Source organism: Bos indicus, chromosome 7, assembly GCF_029378745.1.
Source record: "Bos indicus isolate NIAB-ARS_2022 breed Sahiwal x Tharparkar chromosome 7, NIAB-ARS_B.indTharparkar_mat_pri_1.0, whole genome shotgun sequence".
In the NCBI taxonomy this organism is placed as follows: Eukaryota; Metazoa; Chordata; class Mammalia; order Artiodactyla; family Bovidae; genus Bos; species Bos indicus.
This window is the reverse complement of record NC_091766.1, coordinates 46,755,835-46,780,219: the sequence shown is the minus strand read 5'-3', so window position 1 is coordinate 46,780,219 and position 24,385 is coordinate 46,755,835. Positions and strand designations below refer to the sequence as shown.

Sequence of the window (24,385 nt, the reverse complement as noted above, 5' to 3'; positions counted from 1 at the left end):
GTCAGTACACAAGACTGCTAAAGAAGAACTATCAAAGATGAGGCAGCTGGTTGCCCTGGGTTCCACGGGTTGGACACTCAGAGAGAAGCATGCAGACTTCAGCAGAAGGAGGGGCTTAGAGGATGGGGCACCCACCAGGCTCACACACAGCCAGCAGTTACACCACCCAAGGAAAGCAGGTATCTTGGGGTGCTTCCCATTGTAATGAGTGGTTGTCAGGGCCAGACAGGTCTTTGGAGCCCAGGATTTCACTGTGGTCTAAGCAGATGGGGCAGGACCTGGCTGACGTTCATGCTCTGGAATGCTTGTGTGATGCCCACCCCCATTTCTGGGTCTCAACATCGTCATCTGCAGAATGAAGGCTAGGTGGGGCACCAGCACCTTTCAGTTCTGGAATCTAGGATGGCTCTGTATCATCGGGGAAGTACAAAGGGATTCTCCCTCTGAGAAGGTCAGTACTGGGAAGGCCCAGGGGTAGAGGCAGAGAAGAATCCATATGTCTCCCAGCTCCCAGGGCGGGAAACCGGCTTTGACCAGTCAAGATGCACCTTCTCAGCAGACTTAGGAGTGATAGATGAAAGCTTACACTTTGTCTTGGGATCCCAGATGAGCCCCCAAGATGATAGCTTACTGTGAACAGTGCTGCCAGATTCATAGCCTCTGAAGAAGAAGATTTAACCCTGGGACCAAAGACAGTCTCAGTCACTCAGAGTTTTGTGTAGATTTTATTAAAGCAACAGGGATAGAGAAAGATCCCAGCAAGAGGCACTGGAAGGGGGCAGGAGAGTCCTCCCCCTTGCCAGTTTTTGCAAGGCATCTTATACTCATTAGTAAACTGTTGATCATAGATAAAAGACACACCTCAAGGCTGAGAGAGTTCCACCAGGTGCAGCTCTCTCCCACAACATACATATCTGCACAAGGGGAGCCTTCTCTGAACTAGATGTCTCTGGACAAGATATATTGTCTAAGTCTTAAAGGAAAACAGACTTTTAAACAAGATACATAGTTTCATTAACATAGGTTCAGTTGCTCAACTGGGTCCAACTCTTTGACCCCATGGACTGCAGCACACCAGGCATCCCTGTCCATCACCAACTCCTGGAGCTTGCTCAAACTCATGTCCATGGAGTCAGTAATGCAGACTCATTAAGTTCATTAACATATCTTAAGAAAAGCATTTCCATGAATAAGATGTACTATTTTGCAGTTAGCAGTTCAAGGCTGGAAAAAAGTTACTTTCAGGAAGAGCCGACTGTCGATTGTTTTTATAGCAACACAGAATTAAAGGAGCCTCCTACATGGTTAAAGCGTAATAAAGGAATGCTGAAAAAAAAAAGTACCTTTGTCTCCTCCTGTGGCTTGGGGAGCTCTGGCCTCCCTAGCGAGACCTGCCTAGCCTTTAACCCTTTCAGGAGGCCAGTGCCCAGATACCTGTGGGGTTTCCTAGAAAACCACACTACTGCTCACTCACCTCCTTCTCCTCCCCAAGGTCTTTTTTCTAAAGCCAATGCCCTGGGGAAGAACTGGTTTGCCTGGAAATATGGCATTACCAATGGGCACCCTTAACCACCCCCTACACACACACTCACACATGCATGTGTGCACACACACACCCATGACCTTATAGTCTACACAGCCTGAACTCAGCAGTGCTCTCTCACATCTCTGGGCTTTTGCCTGAAACATGCTTCTTAAATTTACTCAGAAGGTACGGAATAAGCCGCTACTACGTGCCACACACTGCTGCGGGCACAAAGGACGAGTAAGACAGATCCAGTACCTACCGTCACAGAACCAGGAAATCAGAGGATGACCACGATATACTCCAGAACAAACATGACAACAGTGCAATGCGAGGGCTTCCCTGGTAGTCTGACGGTTAAGAATCCACCTGCCAATACAGGGACACAGGTTCGATCCCCGGTCCAGGAAGATCCTATATGCCTCAGAGCAACCAAGCCCATGTGCCACAGTTACTGGAGCCCAGCCCACGCCCAGAGCCCATGCTCCAAAACAAGAAAAACCCCACCACCACAACGAAGAGCAGCCCCCACTCACCACTAGAGAAAGCCCACAATGAAAACCCATAAATAAATAAATCTTTTAAAAACACCATAAATAAATAAATCTTTAAAAAAAAAAGTGTAACATGAACTTGTTGTCCATACGATATAAAAAGTAACATAGGTCAATGGCACAGAGAGTGACTGCTGGGAGGGAGAGGGCTGGGGATGCCAGTGCAATGGGGTCTGAAGAGTGAATATTCGAGCTGAGGCTTCGGTAAGAAGAGGGCCAGCTGCCCACATCTGACTGGGGAAGAGCAGGTTGGGCAGAGGGGCCAGCAGGTGCAAAGCTGCTGAGACGGGGACAGGGTGGACACATGTGAGGGGTAAGACAAGGCAGTGTGGTGGATGCTGGTCACGAGACCCCATAGAGACCTGCTGGGGATTTGAGTGGGGCTCTGGGTGAGCTCAGGAACAGAAGGGCTTTAAGCAAGGGGTCCTCCTGAAGATCACTGTGTGAGGAGCAGGGACTGGAAAGGGGCAGGAGTGGCCTCCCTCCCACTGTCACCTGGTTAACTCCTTCTCATCCTTCAAATGCCAACCCAATGGGCACTTCCCCGGTCAGGTCATAATACCAGCTTCCCTTTATTGCACCTAGCTCTGAGGTAATCTCATGTGTGTCTGTGGTCACTTGATTAATGTCTTTCTTCTCCACTAGACTCTTTGCTCCTTGGGGTCAGGGGCACATCTGCCTCACTCATCCTCACACATTTTTGTCATTTGGCGGCACCAGGTCTTGGCTGCAGCACACAGGATCTCTAGTTGCGGCATGCGAGCTCTTAGCTGTGACACATGGGATCTAGTTCTCTGACCAGGGATTGAACTCAGGTCCCCTATACTGGGAGCGCAGAGTCTTAGCCACTGAACCACCAGGGAAGTCCTTGCCTCTGCTCATCTTAAATCCCCAGCACCATGCAGGGAGCCTGGCGTGCAGTGTATGCTCAATGGATATGATCACATCAAGACCCTGGGGCAGATCCCCAGTCTCAGCCCATTTTCCACTTCCTCAAGGGATGGCTCCTTGCTTCTGCTTCTTCCTTTTCGTCTGCCTCTTCTATAGAACCCAGCATGACTGTAAATAGCTGTGGCATTGTCACACACACACACGTGCACACACACATACCCACTAGACTGAGCTCCAGAGAGCAGGGCATGTGTGAGTCCTTCACTGTATGCCTAGGATCTCCTCAAGTCATGTGATGCCATTGTACATACAAAGAAGTACCTCACCCATTTGAACCTCCACCTACTCAAAGATTTCCCACTTGAGCTTGGTAAAAACTCTGTGCCCTGAAGTTAGGGTCAAACCCCTCTTCCTTCTCCCAGCTGAGCAGCTTCACCCACAGACCCACCAGCAGCAGGGGCCCCTGTCCTTCCCTGGACCCACAGTCCCAGAATTGCTCACATAAACAGGGATGAGCCCTATTTGCAAAGATACAATGGCTATATTTTGCAAACCAAAAATGAGCATGCACAGACTAAGGCTTAAACCTGGGGACAAAACACTGGAATGTCTGACCTCTGATCTGGTCCAGAAAGTTGGAGAAATGTGGTCCCTATTTTTAGGGTCAACTACTTCCTCCTATTACAGCACAATGCCCATGGTCCCTAGTGCTGTTAGATCCCACTTAATTAATCAGCATATTCTTGAAATAAATATGATAAAAATAATTTTGTTAAATATATATATATATTTCAGAGGCTCTGCAAAAGTCATGTATTAAAGAAATTCCCTTTGGAGAATAAAAAAGTACTATATTTTTGGAGGGCAATTTGCAGTAAAAGCCTTAAAATGGGCATGCCCCAAGGCCTAGTGATTATATTTCTGAGATATGATTCAAGTTTTAAAAGGCTATGGCAAAACTGAGCTACAAGTATATTTGTCATACAGCTCTGCTTATAAAAGTATATCATTCAAAATAACCCAAATGTCCAGCAGAGAGCAAGTAATTAAAATAGTTACGGTGCACCCATACAATGGGACATACTGCATCCAAAATACTAATAATCATCACTTATTAAGCATTTAGTTTGTGCAAAAGACCCCCTTAAAAGCTTTACATGCACCATCTCATTTAATTCTTATCAAGCTGTAGGTACCCTTATCATTCCCATCTCACAGATGAGAGAATCAGTACCCAAAAAGGTTTGGTTACAAGTCAAGGTCACACAGCTAGTAGCTAGGACTCACACCCAGGCAGTCTGACTCCAGACTCCAAGCTCTTAGCCATTATACTATATGGCCTCAAACAATACCATTAAAAGAGATATTGTAGAAGCAAGACCAGTCACATGGGACAATGCTGATGATGTAATGATAGGTAAAACAAGCCAGTTATTATATAGGACATGCAAGCTGATCCCACTGATGCACATGCATGGTAAGCAAAACAGAAGGGTTTGCAAAGATAACACTGTAGCATCTTGGTGTTGATTGCTGAGTGGATGGAATTATGTGTGTATTTTTTATGTTTTCTTAGGCTTGTGTTTTCTGATTTTTCCGTAACAAACATGCTAATTTTGTATTATTTAAATTTTTTAAAAATTAACATAAATGACAAAAATCACTCCCTTGCACTTATCCTCTGCATAAACCCATCAGTTGGCCTTGCTTTAAGTATAGAGACCACTGCTTGCATAGGATTCAGGACATGGCCTGAAGCCCATTCACAGGCTCTGCTGGCTCTTCACGGCTCAGCTTCCCCACCAGGCAGCCAAGGCTCTCTCAGGAGGAAGAGACGGCAGAGCCTCTTCCCACCCTAGCCCTCAGCAGCCTGTTCATCCCATCCCCCCAGGATCCTCTCTGGCACTTGAGCCCCCAGGGAGCTGCTGAACTGACAGCACAGAGCTGTGAGAGCTGCCAGAGCCTGGCAGCTTCTGCCCTGGCTCCAGCTCTGGTCTGGAAGCCAAGTCCAAGGACCCTCGGAGTCTGAGACACTCTGTCTTCTGTTGCCGGGTCTTTCAAGGAAATGCTTCACCAAGTGAAGGGCACACAGGCCTGAAGGAAGCCAAATGGCCCAGGGACAGGAGCCCCAGATCTGCAGCCACACCACCAGGGCCCCTCCTGGCCCCACCTGCTTCCTGGCTATGTGATCTTAGGAAGTCATTTCTTCTCTCTGTGTGGGTATTCAGGTGCTTCAGTCGTGTCCAACTCTTTGTGACCCCACGGACCATATCCCACCAGGCTCCTCTGTCCATGGGATTCTCCAGGCAAGAATACTGCAGTGGGTTGTCATTCCCTCCTCCAGGGAATCTTTTCGACTCAGGGACTGAAACTTCATATCTTATATCTTCTAAATTGGCAGGTGGGTTCTTTACCACTAGCGCCACCTGGGAAGCCCTTCTCTCTGAGCCTGTTCCAATAATACCCATCAAGTAAGGAAATTAAAATACCAACTTCGAAAGAAACTTGTAAAAAAAAATGGAATTTTATGTGCGTGTATATATATACACATATATATAGACACACATAGACACACATCAACACGACTGAAGTGACTTACAGCACAGCACATAGACACGCATATACACATGTATATACACACATATATACTATATATAAGTATACATAATATATCATAGATACACATAAAATAATGATGCCAGTAGGTAACATTTCCTGGGCACTAACTGCTGGTCAGGTACTCAAACACTTTTCACCTCTGATCTTACGGAATTCTCACAGCTGCACTGTGACTCCTCCCACCCTATAGACAATGAGAGTGGCTTAGAGTGGTTAAGTCACCACTGGTAACTCATGGAGCTGGAATTTCTGTCATCATGCCTGGGTCCACACTACACCATACATCCTGGCACAATGTCCATGGCATGGACTTCATCCAGATGGTTATCACTGTCATGTCTCCCTGCCCAGCCACCACCTAAGTTTTGAGAATGATGTGACAGTGGAACCTGTGATGGCCTGTGGGACCACATACTTTTGGAAGCCTTCCTTTCAGAGTAACCAAGCGTCTCACACACGTTCTTTGAGCCAGTTCCAGGATCACAGGACACGGCTGCGCTGCTGTACATCCTTCCCGTGACCACTCTCCAAACCTGGCCTGTGCTCTGGCCACGAGGGCTGCTGGCCCAATAGAGGCAGCTCACGCCCTAGAGTCAGGCCTGCTGGCATTCACACCTGGCACTGCCCCAAATCCCTTTCAGGTCTCAGAAAATCTGGGCCTCGGGCCTGGGTCTCCCCTCGCGGCTCACGACAGCAGGCCAGAGGGAACCTTGTGAATCAGAAGAGCGTGCCCTTAGGCAGCCTCTCTCCACCGTCAAGTGGCGCCGGGCACTGGCTCTGTGTGCTTGCCAGACCCTGCGTGTGCAAGCGTGTGAAGGAGAGAGCGTGTGACAGCGAAAGGGTAGCGGATGTGAGCTTTGGAGGAGCGAGTGCGCGCGTGGCTCCGAGTGTGCGCTGCTGCGATCGCGGTCCGGGGCGGGCGGCGGGCGGGGAAGGTCTCCTCCCCCCGCCGCGTTGAGAAATCTCAGTGAGTCACCGAGTGGTTCTGCATATTAATGAGCTCGCTCGCAGTGAGGGCAGGAGCGGATTTAAAAGAGGCCTGGGCGGGCGGAGGGAGGCTGTGGAGAGAGCCCAGAGCCGAGCGCACAGCGCAGCGCGCTGCCACAGCCCCGAAGCTCCCACCGACGGGCGCAGCGGGAGTGAGCGGAGCCGGGAGGCGCGCTCCGGGCAGAAAGAGCCGAGCACAGCACACGGACGCGCGGGCGCCCTCCCCGAAAACCTGCTCGCGCCGCGCCTCTCGGCCAGCATGAGGCTCCTGACCGCCGCGCTGCTCCTGCTGCTCCTGGCGCTGTGTGCCGCGCGCGTGGACGGTGAGTTCCTGGGAGGTCCCTGGGCGCCTGCCCGGCCCGTCCTGGGGAACCCCCGGCGCCAAGTGCTAAGCGTCCCGGGATCCCGGAGGGTCTGGGCGGGCATCTAGGGTGGTCAGAGTTGCGACGGAGACCCCGCGCGCAACTGAGCGATCCCCCGCGCGATCTCTCTTTCAGGGTCCAAATGCAAGTGCTCCCGAAAGGGACCCAAGATCCGCTACAGCGACGTGAAGAAGCTGGAAATGAAGCCAAAGTACCCGCACTGCGAGGAGAAGATGGTTATGTGAGTTCTCGCTCTTCGCCGTGAGCCTGTGCGCGCTGCTCTTAAACCCGGTGCTGGGGCACAACTTGGGGCTGGGTCAGCCTAACAAACCTTTCTCTCAGCCTTTGTCAAGGCCTTGGCGAGCCTTTGCAATTGCCCAGCGAGTCCTTAGGACGCTGGCACGGCAGTCTGGAAGAGTTTGAAAAAAGGGTCACAGTACTGTGCTCCGGAAACAGCCTCTCCCCTGAGTTCACCCTTGCTAGGTGACGGATAGCCATAGCCTAGGTGTGGCACAGTCCACCTTTCTAGGACAATCCAGGGTTAAATGGTTTCCCTGTGCCAACTTAGAACAACCAGATTGAAGTCACTCAAAATACACCCAGAACTAGTAAACTTGAACCCAAACTGAGGCGTGCTGCCTTCCTGTTACTGGGGAGAAGATTAAAACATTGTCTGAAGTCCTAGGAACCTCCTTTCAGGGCCTTTTTCTGGATGGGGGACTATGGCCATCTGGTTTTTGGCTTCCAGCGATTCCTCAGTCTTCCAACACCAGCTGGACTTCTGCGGGTTCCTGTGGAAAGGGCTCTGCTGGGGTTAACATGCCATGAGGCTGGAGCACTGCTTGGTGGGGATGCAGAGAATATTTTAAAAAGTGGGGCAGAGCAAGAGAACACTGAGTTTCCTTGCTCCTCTGCCTTCCCAATTAACCACTTGAGGCCAGCACCACTGTTTCCCCATCAATACGCTCTTGGCCAGGAAGGGAGCCCTTGGCAAACCCGCTACCAAATATCTGCCACGGACCATTGGCCCCTCTTCCCCTCCCCCAGAAACAGGACACACTTTATTCTCAGTCTGGGCAAGTGCCTTCCATTCTCTGGCCCTGCTGGCCCAAAGGCCTCCACACAGTGTCTGCACGGCAGCTCCCACCCACCCCCCGACCCCTCCCACTGCCACCTGGGGGCTGCACAGTGGCGCTGAAGTTAGGGAAGTTCAGAAAATACTGGGCCTGAGCTGAATCCCTCTGCCTTCTTTCCTGGGTACCTAAAGTGATTCCTGTCCCCGCCCCTTACCTTGCAGACCAAGGTCCAGAAAAACTACCAGAAAAGGGTAGGGGGCCAGAGGTCACACAGTTGAGGGAAGAGCTACAAGCCCCTCAGGGTTTTCAGCTCTCTCAGGCTGAAAATGACAGGGACATGGCAAGTTAACTCTGCATTCCTCTCAGTGCTGAAGGATGCCCCACACACCAAGCTGAGCTACTGAGTCCTCACAGGAGAAATGGAATAGGATATGAGATGTAGTGACATCTCCAAAGGACAGAACCTGCCGTCAACAGGCTTGCTCTTTTTCGTGGCTACACTTTTCAGGATAGAAAGGAAACTGACAGCAGGCAAGTGTGTGAGAAGGCTTTATGTAGCCTTGTGAAAACTTGCAGGGGTCTCAGGACACCCCTGCACACACCCTCTTCTAAACCTCCACTTCACACCCAGGACCCAACCCCGGTCCCTGAAGAGCTGGAGGTCTTCTCCCTTCTTAAGCTCCTAGAGCTCTTCAGACTGCACGAGGGACCAGCATTTTTGGCCAAAGCAGGTTTTTAGCCCCAAAGCGGAACTAAAGAAAGTTTTCCAGCTCACCCTGTGTCACCTAGACATCTCTGATGAGGCTCAGGGTGCAGCCTGCTTTGCAAGTGGGAGTCCTTGCACTCAGAAGGATCCAGGAGAGTCAAGAATCTAGAAAGGGCAATCTGTTTCACGTACCCCCTGAGCTCTTACTGAAACCCTCAGTATCCCAGAATGGCTAAGGACAGGGACACAGGGCCCAGAATTTCTGCATAATTGCTGGGGGCAGAAATCCTCATGTCTTCACCCCACAACTAAGTTTCCAAGTCCCCGTGTTATAACTGAGCATTTGAGCTCCGTGGGGTCCTCCCCTGCTGCCCCAATCTTCAGGATGTGGGATCCTCAGCCTGCACACTGACCTAACTGAGGAGGGGGTTTTTATCTGGCTTGGCCACAGCCTTTTATTCCAAGTGCAAAAGCAGCATTGTAGGCAGAGAGCAACACACAGGCTAAATTTCTGTGGAGCGACCAGGTACTACGGGGGAGGGAATTGGACTCCACTCCACAGCAGTGCCCCATGCTTGAGATCTGGCACAAGGGACCCAGGCAGTCCCAGGTCTCATAGAGAGGGCTGGCGAAGGCAGAACCCAGCCACCTGGCATTAGCACAAGGCCTGTCCCTGCCCTGGGAGGCTGAGGCCATGGTGAGGGCCCTGGAAACTCAGAGCACAGGGAAGGGAAGAGAACAGGCTGCCCATAAATACTCTGTCCCCACTGCGGTATCACAATTCGATTTCCTCTCCTGGTCAACTGGCAGACCTAGAGTTCATGGCAACCCTGATCCTTTCTAGAACCTGGCCCGGGCACCCTAACACTTCAGTTAGGAACCCACAGAGTGCTAGCGGACTGCACTCCCTCCCTTGCCACTCCTCCCACCCCATCCTCCAACCAGCTCTCTCTGCCCCCTCAGCCTGCACCCCAGCACCCAGCATGCCTCCCTCCTGCGTGCGACCTCCCAGGGAATGGCATCCTCACCTCTTGCCTTGCCTTCCCTTCTCCCATGTCCACTAGCTGGGCCCTCATTCTTGAACACCATCCTTCCTCCTTACCTGAGCTCCTGCCACCCTGGCCCAGTCCTGGCCGAGAAGGACACAGCAGTTCTGGGCAGCAGCCTCTCCTGCCCTCCCCCGCTCCCAGCCTGGACCTCACAAGGCTTCTCCTTGGCCATCCTGTCTTCCATGACAATGGCTAATAACAGTAACTGTTCATGGTGCTAGGCAATTTACATAGATTATATCTTTAACCATCTCAATAACCCTAAGAGGTAGGTCCTATCATTATACCCATGTTATGGATGAGCAAACTGGGTTCAAAGAGGCTCCCAGAGATAGATCTGGAATGCAAACCCAGGCTCTACACTCTGTACAAAGCCACCTGCTTCTCTACCATGTGGCTAGATCTCCACTGGTGTTGGGACACTGGTGGATAGAGACCTGAAGGGCAGTCTTATTTTCCTTCCCAAGGGTGAGATAACTGGGACTTCACACTCAGGAGTCAGAATGGGCTTCAAGGCCAACAAGACAGCTTCAAGGTCAACAAATGCCCAGCCCCAGAACAATCTGCAGAGGATCCAGGGAACTAGGGTTTAGAAGATCAGACAGAGACCACAGCACATTCAAGCCCAGCCATGGAGTGCCTCAAATCCAAGGAATGAGGTCTTGGCACATATACCATGCTGGCGTTAGCTCTTTCCACGTCTCCATCCCAGGTTTGGAGAAGCTGGAAGGGTCCCCTGACATCTGTTCCCTAAGGGAGGCATGAGTGCTGTGGGGGGTGGGGAGGGACTCTCCCAGACTCTGGGGGCTCCAGCAGAAAAAGTGACAGCCCATCACTCTGTACAAGGCTAGACCTGAATGTGGAGTCAGAGATTAAGGGGACAACCAGAAACTTTTATGAAGGAACCAGGGAGGGCACATATGGGTAGGGCGCTTTGAAAGGAGGCCACAGTCTCTCAGTGTCCTGACCGGGAGCCACACGGAGGGGCTGTCATTCTGGCTTCTCAATCCTCCACCTCACCTTCCTCCATTTCAGCATCACCACCAAGAGCATGTCCAGGTACCGGGGTCAGGAGCACTGCCTGCACCCCAAGCTGCAGAGCACCAAGCGGTTCATCAAATGGTACAACGCCTGGAACGAGAAGCGCAGGTATGGCCCACCACCCCTCACCTTCCTTCCCACCATCCTACCAAAGCCAGATCCTCGACTCCCTCGAGGTCATCTAGCCTTTCTAAGGCATGAATGCCCACCACAGTTGTCACAGTAAGCAGATACCCAGATGCTGCTTACGTACTCCCAGGGACAAGGAACTCACCACTTAGTGCTATACTTACTGCTCTCTTGGACAGCTGTAAGCATCGAAAGTTCTTTAGTGAACTAAAGTTTGTGATAGTCTTAATTCCTCTCCTTATTTAGGTAACTTAAGTTTTCTGACCCCTAGTTTCCCCTGGTCGAACGGCTGGATGAACACCTGGCGTGGATCTCTCGGTGATTTGTGTGGTTTGGTGAAACACAATTGCTTAAGGTTCATTAACTCTAAAACTGGCTACAACCACAAGATGATGAGGATAACTCCTTGCCAACCACACCATCTTCCCTCAAGGTGCCCCATGCCCCTCTGCTGCCCAGAAACCTGATAAACTCCTTCTGCGGCAGGTGCAGGGAAGGACCTTGGGCTTGACCCTTTAGAATCAGAGCCACTCTTACCCTAAGGGGCAGCAACGGCCAGCTGACCAGAGCCCTGAAACAGATGTCTGCCCTCTTCGGGCTGTTTCCCCATTTTCAGAAAAGAGCTTTCCGAGTCAGATCTTCCTGGCTCTGATCGCCTCAGGTCCCATGTCTGTCCTCAAAGGGCAGACAAGTTCCTGGCTCCCCTGTGCTTCCTAAAGGTGAGCCTGTCCTGGAGCAGACCTGCCTCTCACACACTCAGAGACTGTTTACACTGTGTTCGCAGAGCATGATTAGGAAGCGTGCACACACATGTACACACGTGCATGCACACACACACACACACAGGTGAGTTCCTCAGGAGCTGGGGCCTGCACCTCATCCCACAGGGGAGCTCAATGCGGGTGGGGAGTGACTCGCCTGGGAGCACAAGTCAGGGAGCTAGGTCTCCTGGTGTCACCGGAAGGTGACCTCCTACAGCAGTGCCAGCCCCGCCCTCCCACCCAACTTCCACCTACCAGCAGGCCCTTCCAGCCTAAGCTCTGCCCATGACCAGCTCTCCAGTAGCTGACGCTTGGGCCCATCCCCAGTACCTGGGCCTTTTGTGCTGCTCCAAAACTGCCTCATCTGCAGTTGCTTGAAATAGAAAGTGATGAGAGCGAGAGATGATTTTCTATAAAATCTGATGAGAATGAAGCCCTTTTTCTGGTCAGGGCAGGCAGCTCACATGACACACGCAGGACATGTCCTGTCCAGTCCCGTCCAGTCACCCTCCGGGCCCTGTGTCATCAAAAGTGGAACGAGGCTACTGCAGGGCCAGTTCGCAGAAGCGCTGGCAAGTCTTCGTCAGGTTGCTGGGAGATTCAGGCTTTTGTGCACTTTGTCCCCTACCTCTCCACCTGGGCTTTGAGGAAAAGGGGCAGGTCTGGCCCATGCAACCCTGCTTTTTTTGTTCCTGCAGATTCCATGGATGAGAGCATAAGGGCACCTCTGCTCCCAGGCCTCCTATCACTTTCTTACAAAAGGAGTTCATCCCTCCTTCCTAACTTCCCATGGGGCACTAATGGCAAAAAAAACCTGCCCACCAATGCAGGAGACACAAGAGACGTGGGTACAATCCCTGGGTCGGGAAGATCCCCTAGAAGAGGGCATGGCAACCCACTCCAGCAGTCTTGCCTGGAGAATCCCATGGACAGAGGAGTCTGGTGGGCTACAGTCCATGAGGTCACAAAGAGTCGGACACGGCTGAAGTGACTTAGCACCACATGCCCTCCTTCCTAGAATGTCGAGGTGTCCTGGAAAAGGATGTGGGCATTTCCTTGTCCTCCTCACCTCCCCTTCCTCTATAAAGGTTGAAAATGTCTCCGTGGAGACAAAGGAACTACTTTTTTTTCTTGGCCACACCGCACTGCATGTGGAATCTTAGTTCCCCCATCAGGGATCATACCTGCATCCCTTGCATTGGAATGCATAATTTTAACCACTGGACTGCCAGGAAAGTCCCAATAAAGGAACTATCTTGAAGTCATCTTTGCAGAGAGAGGAGAATGCTGAACCTTGAACAGAGGCAGGGTAAGGCAGCAGCCAACCCAGGCTATGGGCAAGACTAGAGAGCTCCCAGAAGCTCAGAGCCCAGAGCCTTCACTGCCACCAGAAGCGGAAGCATAAGGCATTTGATTTCAGTGCATAATTACTCAGAAATCAGAACCAAGGCAGAGGGAGTGATGGACTCTCTGAATGTGACATGTGGCCCCACGGCAGGCAGCCATGAGGCAGGAGGGAAGGAATTTAAGGACATAAACAGAGCTGGCTGGGGAGGTGAGGGGAAAAGGCAGCTCGGGAGCGCTCGCAGGCCTGGTAACTGCTAGAGGAAGTGACCTGGCACCCCTGGCCTTGGTGACAGCTGCAGCCCTGCCAACCATCCTTGGGTCTGAGGCACTGCCTGCTAGAAGTGGGATTTTTTTTTTCCTGGAGGACACGTATGATTGACAAAACACAAAGATATAAGCCTAAATGGGGGGCGGGGGTGCCCCTGTCCGCTCCCCTCCGCATCCACACTGGAGACAGATGTCATTCCCACCACTGACATTCTGTGTGCATCAGGCTGACTTTAAGTCTCCTGTGCCTGGTCTCCTCATACACCAGGATGGTTTGCTTCCTAGAGCTTTGAGGATAAAAAGAAACTGCAGAGGTGGAGGCTGTTTAGAAAGGTCAAAGCCGGGTTCAGGGGAGCTTTCATGGCCATGTGAGGGCCTCCTCTGTGATGTCCCTGCTCCTCCCCGGCTCCTGCGGTCCTGGGAGAGGCACTCCCCAGGCCAGGAACAGAGCAGCTCAGACACCAGCCTGCGTGTTACCTGCCTCATGTCCTGAGCCACTGACGTGGGTGTTTTCTCTTCCCAGGGTCTACGAAGAATAGGGTGAAAAATCCCTGATGGGAAAACTTCACACCGGTTGGGAAACAAGCAAAGGACTTTGCAGATTCAAAAAACAAACCCTTTCTTTCTCACAGGCATAAGACACAAATTAAATATTGTTACAAAGCACTTTTTACCGAGGGTCAGTTTTTACATTTTATAGCTGTGTGCAAAAGGCTTCCAGATGTGAGATCCTTCTCTCGCGCTCCAGATTTCATCACAAGCCGCTTTTTACTGAAAAGTGGGGAAACTCATGCCTTTCCTTTGTATTAAAAAAAAAAAAATGCTTTTTTTTTTTGTCCAGACATCACTGTACATCTGAGCTTTATAACCGCCTGGGAGGAACAGGGAACTTGGTTGAGACATTTCATAACAGCATCGCTCCCTTCCTAGTGCAGGAAGCTTCCGCTCAGAAGTCCTGGCGCCTCGGCACAGGGGCCACGAGCTCTCCTGGGCTCATAGCCGGTCACAGCCTTGGGGGGATTCGGCAGCGGCCCCAGTCACAGGGCAAGCCAGACCAGATTTCTCTGCATCTGCTCTTTGACGAACTCAAGTTTGGCTGTCAGAGAAATATGCTTCATCCCTGCGGTTAATTTTTACACATCCTTGAAAACATTTCCAAGATCCTCAGATGGTGAAGCAGATAGATGGTCCTTAAGGAAGGGGTTGGGTCTTCTCTCTAACGTGAGCATTTGTGAAAAATTCACCGCTTCAACCTTTAATGCTTTGAAAGCCCCTGAAGTTACTGACACTGTCAGTGAAAATCTTAGGAGCAAATTTAAATCTACACAAATACATGCACAATATACAACTACAGACACACGTGCTGTTGACGAGCAAGAGCCTTCAAAGCCTGTTTCTTTCCCTCTCGACAATGGAATATGCAGTACTAAAGCAATCTCTCTGTGATTCCCGACGTAACCCTTCAGTGTTAAACAGTGCAGTCTTCTGGTGCAGTCCTCTTTAAGATGACCACATGCCCTTCCCTTTGTAAATATTCTCTTAGGAAGGCCAGCCCTACATGGGCCCCTTCGTTATATGCCGCATTGCTCTATGGTGTCATATGCTATGTAAATGTCAGGAACCATTAGCATTGCATGCAGGTTTGATATTCTTTCTAAGACAAAAAGAAAAGTAATAAAATATATTTGAAATGTACCAAAATTCTAGAGTACTGACTTTTTTTTCTATTTAATTAAAGCAGGATGACAATCAAATGTTTACTACATCCTGAATAAACAGGGACAAAGGTACTGGGAAGGAAAACTGGTGTTTCCCAGATACCAGTCAGCACTGCCACCGCTATGGAATGTCCTGAAGACAGAAACCCAGGTCTCAAGGCTGTTGATTCTTCCCTGCCTGACTCCCACACCTGGGCCAGGTTCATCAGAACAGAAAAGTAGGGTCAATTTAATGTTCCCACTTAGGGAAGGGAACAGAAAGGGGACCAGTTAGGAGCCCTGTGGCCCAGGGCCCCAGGATTCTAGTGGGACTCAGGCAAAGGCAAGAAGTGCCCACCTGGAGGTTCCAGGGCTCCAGGACCAGGCTGTGTGGGAGCCACAGCCAGCGCGATGTTGGAGGTGCCTTTCTGCTCCGGCAGGATGGAGATGATGTGTGCACACACCTCATGGAGCTTCTGGAAACTGAAGGAGGCAATCCAGGGGAAGCACTCAGGATGCTGGGGCACGGTGAACACTCACTCGGTAAACGTGAGCTCCTTTAACATCCACAAGACCAGGCCACTTTGTGTTCTGCAAAAACCATCCACGGCCCCGCACTTCACGTATCCCAGTCAGCCAGGCCTTGAAACAGGCCCCTCTGTGCCCACCTGGACCCCCACTCTCCACAGGACTGCCCAAGGGAACATGCCTGGCTCTGCAGTTTCTGTCTGCCTCACCAGGAGCCAGGCACCCATGTCTCTCCACCTCTGAGGATGGCTTCCCGGCTCTGCCAGGACGCACAGCAAGGACCCTGCCCAAGCACCTCCTCAGCAGGGCGCTTCTGCCTCCTTTCTGTCATCTCCTGGCACTACCAAGTCCCACCAAGTGTGAGCCTGACAAAACTAAGGCCCAGAGAAGTCACAGAAGCTGCCCAGGATCACCCCTCACACCACTGCAATGGCTGGCAGTCTCTTTGCTGAGAGAAACGGGACAGGGTGGGCCAAGGCCACGCTGGGCAGGGTGACCGTGAATGCCTGGCGTGGTCCTGCTTTCCCTCCCTAATGGGGAAAGAAGGGAGACTAGACAGGGAAGCCGAGACACCAACAGGCAGAACAGGGGAGCCACAGTGTGAGGGCGGGGGAGAGCAGAGGCCGAGCCCCTCTCTCCCAGGAGCTCTGAGACCTCTTGACCCCAGATCAGCACACCATGCTGGGGTGGGGCCTCTCCAGAACAGGGCCCCCATAAGAAACTTGACTGCAGGATCCTCCCTGGTCTCCCCCAAATCCCACCCTTCTCAAGCCCAGCCCTGCCAATGCAAAGGCCTCTCCACCTGACGGCATGACGACCGGGGGTGTAGGATTCTTGGTGCCGATCCCTGAGTTGCAAATTTTGCCCTCCACTCACTCTAGACACACTACACTCATCTCCCGACTCGAGTTCAGGGTTCTACTTTATCCCAGCATCTCCTCCTCCAGCCCTGCTGGCCCATGAGTCCTGTCCCTTCTCTGACCTTGCAAGTCACTGACTGGCTTCTTAATAACAGTAACAATGCCCCCAACAGCAGGTCAAGCACTAGCCCAGGGATTGGCCCTGCTGCTCATTCTCTACCCTCCCAGAAGTGCTGTGTCGAAGGTGTCCAGACAGGGGACACAATTTGCATGAGAAACGCAGATAGTAAGAGTGAGGAGAGCTGGACTTCAAGCCCCAGGGTGTCAGCGGAAGGAGCGGAGGTCTTATGGGCAAACATCTCATCCCCTGCAGGGACTGTGTGCCCCTGGAGAACAGAGGTTGGGAATGCTTCGTGGATGACCTGGACCCTGTCCTACAACAGACAGGTACTAGCTAGACCACTAAGAACGGGCTCTCAGTTCCAAACTTTGCCAAACATCAACAGGGCCCCGCAGTGCCAGGAACTGTGCTTGGCTCCAGGGAAAACACCCTTTTTCCCGCTTACAGAACTGCTTCTCATTGTTTCTCTTCTCTGAGCTTCCCAGCAGCCTTATGAGCATCCACCCACTGCATTCCAGATAGGAGGGTAACTCTAGTGTGGCAAAGCAAAGCCAGGCTGCCTTCTAAGCGGTTCTCCTGGGCCTCCCTGGGGAGGTGTGAACACGCTCCTCTGCCCACAGGCAGACCAGGTCCCCTGCAGGCCCCACCTCCAGAGCCACACTGCTTCCTCACACATGGGCATATTTCGGGATCCAAACACCAGGTCCCGGACTCCGCACTCTTCCCAAAGGCAGGTCCTGAGCAGGTACGCAGTGCTGCCCAGACCTGACACCAGGACGACCGCATCCTAGGAGAGCTCCAGCCCAGCTCTGCTGCTCATCTGTACCCAGCCACACCTCCCTCATGGAGCTTTTCCTGATCATCTTGGACCTGCAGCCAGAACCAGATACATAACTGGGGTTGGGACCAGCTACACAACTGCAAGCCTGGTACAAAATAAGATGCAAGGCCCTCTGTTCAAATTTGAAGAATTTCAAGATGGCAACAGCAGAGCATGAAGCCCCAGCACAGGGCTCTGTGCAGCTCTCACACCACAAGCCCATGGCACCTGCCTTACCACTTGGGTATCAACTTTAACACCCATCTGGATGGCCCATTTGGGTCCTGCGTTACTATAGGACTTTTCCTACAATTTAATGCCTTTATTTGAACTTGAACAGCTAACAAGACATAGTCTTAGACACCAGGGACTATGTTTTACACCTCTTTGTAAAAATCTCCCAGAACCTATGATAGCTCTTAGGACATACTCAAACACCAGGAATTAATCTTAGTTTTAGGGAGTCCCCTGAGAACGTGCATCCTGCACTCACTCACGGAGACACCACTGCAAGCAAAGCCCTCTGCTGAGCACTGAGGGGAGCCAAAGCTTGGTGAGGTGTTGTCCGTCACCCTCAAGGGCAGACTGCCTCATTCACGAGCCAGCCACTGCTCCATCATGAGGTATTTGCTATGCGTCACCAACTGTTGGATGCTGGGGACAACCCCTCTAGAAACAACAGGTCCACAGTGAAGACAAAGAAGCTGCTGAAATTTCCTATCAGTCTAACACTAAGCCAGACGGCTACATGGCAGGCTCTGGGGACACCCCAAAGAGGTGTCCCACCCAGTCTCAGAGAAGGGGCCCCCTCTGACCAAGGCCTATCAATCTGGAGCAGGCTCCTGGCAAATAGTAAGCTGTTCTCAGGCAACGGCAGGAAGTCCTGATTGCATCCTGTCCCTGACGTGGCCCATGACTCCTGTGTCCATGTGCGATGAGACAGGCCAGCAGAAACAGAGCTCTGGGGCAGGAAGTAGAGATGTGAGGGAATTCACAGGGGCCTCAGGAATACCAGCCACGCCCCAGTTGAACATCCAGGGAAACCAGGCACAGCTCCAACCTCTGCTTCCAGCTCATCCGTCTCCCTTCCTCTCCCTCTTCTTCACCTCATGTCTGGTCTGCCAGGGAACCATGGCTGGGACCTCCCTAACCTCACTGGCAAGGAAGCCCATCATAGGTTTTCTGCTCACTCTCCCACACGAAGAAGACACCATACTACTTTTAGAACCCTCCCCTGTGCTCCTGTTTTTGAAAAGTTGAACAGATAATTTTGGAAGTCATTCAGTTCAGTTCAGTTCAGTCGCTCAGTCATGTCCGACTCTTTGCGACCTCATGAATCGCAGCACACCAGGCCTCCCTGTCCATCACCAACTCCCGGAGTTCACTCAAACTCATGTCCATTGAGTGGGTGATGCCATCCAGCCATCTCATCCTCTGTCGTCCCCTTCTCCTCCTGCCCCCAATCCCTCCCAGCATCAGGGTCTTTTCTAATGACTCAACTCTTCGCATGAGGTGGCCAAAGTATTGGAGTTTCAGCTTTAGCATCAGTCCTTCCAATGAACACCCAGGACTGGTTTCCTTTAGGATGGACTGGTTGGATCTCCTTGCAGTCCAAGGGATTCTCAAGAGTCTTCTCCAACACCACAGTTCAAAAGCATCAATTCTTTGGCACTCAGCTTTCTTTACAGTCCAACTCTCACATCCATACATGACCACTGGAAAAACCATAGCCTTGACTAGACGGACCTTTGTTGGCAAAGTAATGTCTCTGCTTTTTAATATGCTGTCTAGGTTGGTCATAACTTTCCTTCCAAGGAGGAAGCGTCTTTTAATTTCATGGCTACAGTCACCATCTGCAGTGATTTTGGAGCCCCAAAAAATAAAGTCTGACACTGTTTCCACTGTTTCCCCATCTATTTCCCATGAAGTGATGGGACCAGATGCTATGATCTCAGTTTTCTGAATGTTGAGCTTTAAGCCAACTTTTTCACTCTCCACTTTCACTTTCATCAAGAGGCTTTTTAGTTCCTCTTCACTTTCTGCCATAAGGATGGTGTCATCTGCATATGGTTATTGATATTTCTCCCAGCAATCTTGATTCCAGCTTGTGCTTAAGGAAGCAATAAAACCTAAAGCAATTTTTTTACTCATAAGGGACTTCCCCGCTGGTCCCAGTGGTTAGGACTACACACGATGGAGGGGGGCTGGGTTCCATCCCTGGTCAGGGAACTAGATCCCACATTTTGCAATTAAGACCTGGTGCAGCCAAATAAATAAATAAAAACAAATATTGATAATAATGTGTTAAGGTAACATCTTCCCAGCTTCCTCCACACCAGACCATGACAATTCATGACACCAGAAGGCAGCATAGAGCCAGCAAGCCTCCGCCAAGGGCTCTCCAAGTTCCCGGGGGGCTGTGTGAGACAGGGACAATAGAACTGGTACAGTCCTTACTTACTCTGAGCCAGACTCTGTGGTGAGACCCTTGCAGCCTTATCCCATGCAATCCTGGTAACCACCACAGCAGGGGGGAGGGGGAGTCTGTCCTTTAGCTCCACTTTACAGATGAGGAAATGGAGGCTTAGCAAGGTGAATACAGATTGCCCAAGTTCACAAAGCTAGTAGACAGTAGACGGAGAATTTAAACCCTTGTGTCGGGCTCCAGAATAGGCTTCTGCCCCAAGAGGACACGCTGTCTTAGAGCTCCTGCCGACCTCAGCCCACGAGACTATACTGTGCCCTCACCCAGGCCTCACCTACTGTTGACTAAGTAGAGATTCATCGTCCACTGAGCTTGGGCCACATGGCCAAGCAGCACAGCCCCATACGCTTCGGGTGTGCCTCATTTCGTCTTTCAGAAACAGAATACGACAGCCACATGCTCCCCTAGGGCTTCTCCCACTCATCCGACAAAGCAAAGTGAGTCCCACAGCTGTGGAATCGCTGCTCTGCCCCACCTCTGATAGACACAAATTCAGTCTAAGTAGAAGCGGTCACAGATTTTTCCCACCACCACCAGGCAGCACAGCAGTAAAGAATCCACCTGCCAATGCAGGAGACACAGGAGACTCCGGTTCGATCCCTGGGTTAGGAATATCCCCTGGAGGAGGAAATGGCAATCCACTCCCATATTCTTGCCCAGGAAATTCCATGGACGGAGGAGTGTCAGACATGACAGAAGACACAGGTACCAAATACGTGGAATAAGCAAAATGACTCTGATATCAAATTCAACTCAATGTTTTGGTCAGAAACAAGTTGAAACCATCAAGATGTTGACTTAAAAAATTAATTCAGAACTGGATTTAAAATAAACAGCCTGTTTCACAACGAAGAGAGCTGATATTCTGGGAACAGTAGTAGGATGTCTAATTAGATGCAGATGAGACACTCATCTAATATGCAAGGATATTCCCCCAGGAGCAAAAGGGAAGGTGAAGCAACAGGCTCTTTCTTTCAACCCATTGTGTCTTTGAAAGCAGCCCTCGCACAGGAATCATTTCTACATTACAAAGGCTTTTGTCTTCTGGAAATAATGGCCCGAAAAGACAGACAAGAGTTAAGTATTTGCATTAGTAAAGCCAAAAAGTATTATAAACCAAGAAAATGATGACAGAAAGAATATCCCTCAATTCCTTTACAGCTGCTAAGATACCAGCCTGGCTGATTCCCATACTCTGCAGGGCAATAAAGTTTAATAAAAATAATAACCACCACCACCACCAATACTTGAGTGCTTTCTCAACAAACTCTATGTTAGTTAGTCCATTCTACAGATGAAGAGTTTCAGGCAAAGAGAAACTGAGTAACTTGGCCAAAGTCACAGAGTGGCCAAGTAGTCTTACGCTTAGATCCTCAGTCATGTCCAACTCTTTGGGATCCCATGGACTGTAGCCCACCAGGCTCCTCTGTCTGTGGGGACTCTCCAGGCAAGAATACTAGAGTGCGTTGCCATGCCTTCTTCCAGGGGCTCTTCCCGACCCAGGGATCAAACCCAGGTCTTCCGCATTGCAGGTGGATTCTTTACCATCTTAGCCATCAGGGAAGCCTGAAGATGGCAGTACTGGGGATTGAACCCAGGGTCTCATGCATGCTAAGCATGTGCTCTACCACTGAGCTATACCACCAGGTCTAGGCAAGTGGTCTTGAGCACAGTTAGATCTTGGTTTGGACACTCCTAGTAGGTTGACCCTATGTCCTGGTTTCCTGAGATAATCCAGGTCTAGGACAGTCATCCCAGTATAATTATGAAGAGGGTTCCCTTCCATGCTCTTAAAAAAGTTCTAGTGTGGTTGATAAATTATATGATCCTCCCACTTTCAGGGCCTAGTGGGGGAGTACATAGGGTTTGGGATTGTGCGATGTCTAAGAAATGATTTCTCTCCTTGGACAACCTGAGTGAGTATGGGCCTTTGGGAAGTAATAGTGACCCTTAAACCCCACAAAGCACTTTAGAGAATCTTCCTGGGCCATCTTCTGGCTTCCCTGTTTCACTCTGGCCTCCCTCTTTTGCCAGACAAAGATTGGAGTGGATGCCCATAGATTGTTTACTGGAGGAGTCCCATCTGTTGAATAAAGACCCAAATCAAAATCCTTGTCCCCCTCTCTGTGTGTCTGTCCACATGGTATTCCCCAGACAATGAGAGTATCAGATTCTGGTTTCAGGAGAACAAAAGTCAGTTAAGCAGCTGTATTTCCCAGAGGACTGAGGAATAGCTTTCCTTGACAATTAAGTTGGCATGTCCTGTAAGGGAGGGATTAGCTACTTCAGAGAAGTAGTAACGGGATATGGGTCTTTGACATCTTATTCCCCCAGTGAGCCTGGGGAGGGCTGATGCGCATCAGGAAGCTTGGGGAAAACTATGGAGTCCCAAACTTCTTCCCCTCACGGCAGTCCCAAACAACACATGACCCCTTTGAATGCTAGCTGTGGGCAAGTCTGAAGTATTTTCCCACCATAAGGCTATTGACTCACTTCCTTCCCTGAACCTGGCAGGAGCTGGGGTGGGAGAGAGGACAGAATCCCAAGACACAGGTCATGCTAGAGCCTCAGGCTCACCAAGCCACCTGGAGCCTAGGCAGCTCTGGGGATGGGGGGCAAAGAGGAAGGGTCACCTGGGCACTTAAGGTTTATTGATTGTTGTCCTCTCCATGTTCAGTCCTTGGGCTGGCTTCCTGTTCTGAGGTTTCAGGATATGACCTCCTGCCACTCTATCTGAGCTGACTCACCTCAGATGCTAAGGGATTTTCTGCACTTCCCTCCAAATGTACTGAAAGTATCCCTCATCGGATAGATACACAGAAGACACCCAGGCCCCAGCCCAGTGTTTATGCCCCATGTCTGCAGAGCTGAGAATGCAGGCTTCTCTCCTGCAACCATGAGCAAGTTACTTTATTTCTCCCAACCTCTTAATTTCTCCCAGTCTCAACTTTACAGGGTTACCATGAGAACGGAATGAGATGAAAGTCTCAACACAGAAAGTAAGCAGTCGCTACATGGTAGTTATTATTATCATCCTGCCTTTAAAATTTCCAAGGGACGGAGAAGGAAACGGCAACCCACTCCAGTATTCATGCCTGGAAAATCCCATGGACCGAGGACCCTGGTGGGCTACCATCCATGGGGTCGCAAAGAGTCAGACATGACTGAGCGACTTCTGTGTTTTTGAAGCTCAAAGGGATATGGGTCACTGAAAAGGATATAAACCAGGGCAGAATTTCTTAAAGAAGTAACAGATTAGTTAGTTACAACATCAAGATAAATGGAATTGAAACAGAGATGCTACCAAGAGAGTTGGGCAGTACTGCTTAAATAATGCTCAAGAGTTTCTATTCTTAAATTGTTTCCTCTTGAGAGAAGATGAGCAGCCCTGGGCCCACTCAGCTCTGCCTTTTCTGTTCCCCACTTTGGTTATGTGTTGTCACTTTCAGAATTGCACTTTTTTCACCTTGTCATAGTAGCTGCCAAAGTGTGTTTTTATAAACATGGGGTTCTAGAGTGCTGGCTTCCTGGGGCAGAGGAGAGAAAGAAATGCGTGTTGTACAAAATCAGTACGTTCATATGTTTAATAAAATAGTTGTATTATTGAAAAAAAAAAATTTCCAAGGGAACACTGTGGTTTTCTACCCTATGTGGACCTACTTGGATTAACATCATATCTATTAGACATAAAAAGGCCAAACTTGGGGCACATATCTATCCAGGGAACCTGAACATTCTGAGAATTTGATCAAATTTCCATACCTCAGTTTCATCACTTGTAAAATAGAAATAATAGTAGTGCTTAATCTCAAAGTTATTTTTAATACTAGATGAGATTATTCAAATAGAATATGTAAAATTTCATGTGACACATACCAAGCAAATAAATGACAGCTAATAATAACAAAAATTTCATGTTACAAGAACATATTTAACAATCCAAAGACTCTTGAATTCCAGAAGGAAAACACCTTAGAATCTAGTCCTACCTTGTATCCAAATTTCTTTGAACTTCTGAATTTTTTAACTGCTTTTGGACATGGGGGCTTCCCTGGTAGCTTAGTGGTAAAGAATCTGTTTGCAATGCAGGAGACCCAGGTTCGATCACTGGGTTGGGAAGATCCCCTGGAGAAGGGAATGCCAACCTACTCCAGTATTCTTGCCTGGAGAATTCCATGGACAGAGGAATAGTCCATGGGTCACAAAGTCAGACATGACCGAGCAACTTATCACTTTGGACACTGGGTGCCCTTGAAAAGTTGACGAATACTCTATTTCTTTTTCCGTCAAAGAAATGCACAACCTTGTAAACAACTTCAGAAGATTCTTGTATTCCTCTGAAGTTATCCTTATGGTGTCTTGGACCCTATATAAATCCTGCCTTAGGTCATCCCAGATAGGGCCTCCAGAGGCTGCTTGAATGTTTTTAGTAACAGGAACCTCACAACTCATAAAGCAGCTCACTCTATGTTGGAAAAGTCCAAGTCAGCTAAAAAGTTTTAAAAGTCATCCTTAAATCAGAAACCTAAATGAGGCCTCCTAAGGTCCCCCTGTGGGACA

At 50.1% G+C, this 24,385-nt stretch overlaps 1 protein-coding gene and 1 non-coding gene across 2 annotated transcripts; one reads left to right on the top strand and one right to left on the bottom strand.

The window, feature by feature from the left end:
• The first annotated feature begins 6,603 nt into the window (after nucleotides 1–6,603).
• Nucleotides 6,604–15,015, top strand: CXCL14 (C-X-C motif chemokine ligand 14). Its single transcript, XM_019964954.2, has 4 exons — nucleotides 6,604–6,899; nucleotides 7,074–7,179; nucleotides 10,805–10,918; nucleotides 13,838–15,015. Exons 1-4 carry the CDS (start codon nucleotides 6,836–6,838, stop codon nucleotides 13,851–13,853), a joined length of 300 nt encoding a protein of 99 aa, XP_019820513.1. The 5' UTR covers nucleotides 6,604–6,835; the 3' UTR covers nucleotides 13,854–15,015.
• A 6,383-nt stretch (nucleotides 15,016–21,398) lies between these two features.
• Nucleotides 21,399–21,470, bottom strand: TRNAA-AGC (transfer RNA alanine (anticodon AGC)). The gene has a single exon. It is a non-coding gene; the product is annotated as a tRNA-Ala (tRNA).
• Nucleotides 21,471–24,385: the final 2,915 nt, after the last annotated feature.

Coding starts and splice junctions, on each gene's coding strand:
- CXCL14 (XM_019964954.2), top strand. CDS start 6,836: ATGAGGCTCCTGACCGCCGCGCTGCTCCTGCTGCTCCTGGCGCTGTGT. Junction 6,900..7,073: donor GTGTGCCGCGCGCGTGGACG/GTGAGTTCCTGG, acceptor TCTCTCTTTCAG/GGTCCAAATGCAAGTGCTCC. Junction 7,180..10,804: donor TGCGAGGAGAAGATGGTTAT/GTGAGTTCTCGC, acceptor CCTCCATTTCAG/CATCACCACCAAGAGCATGT.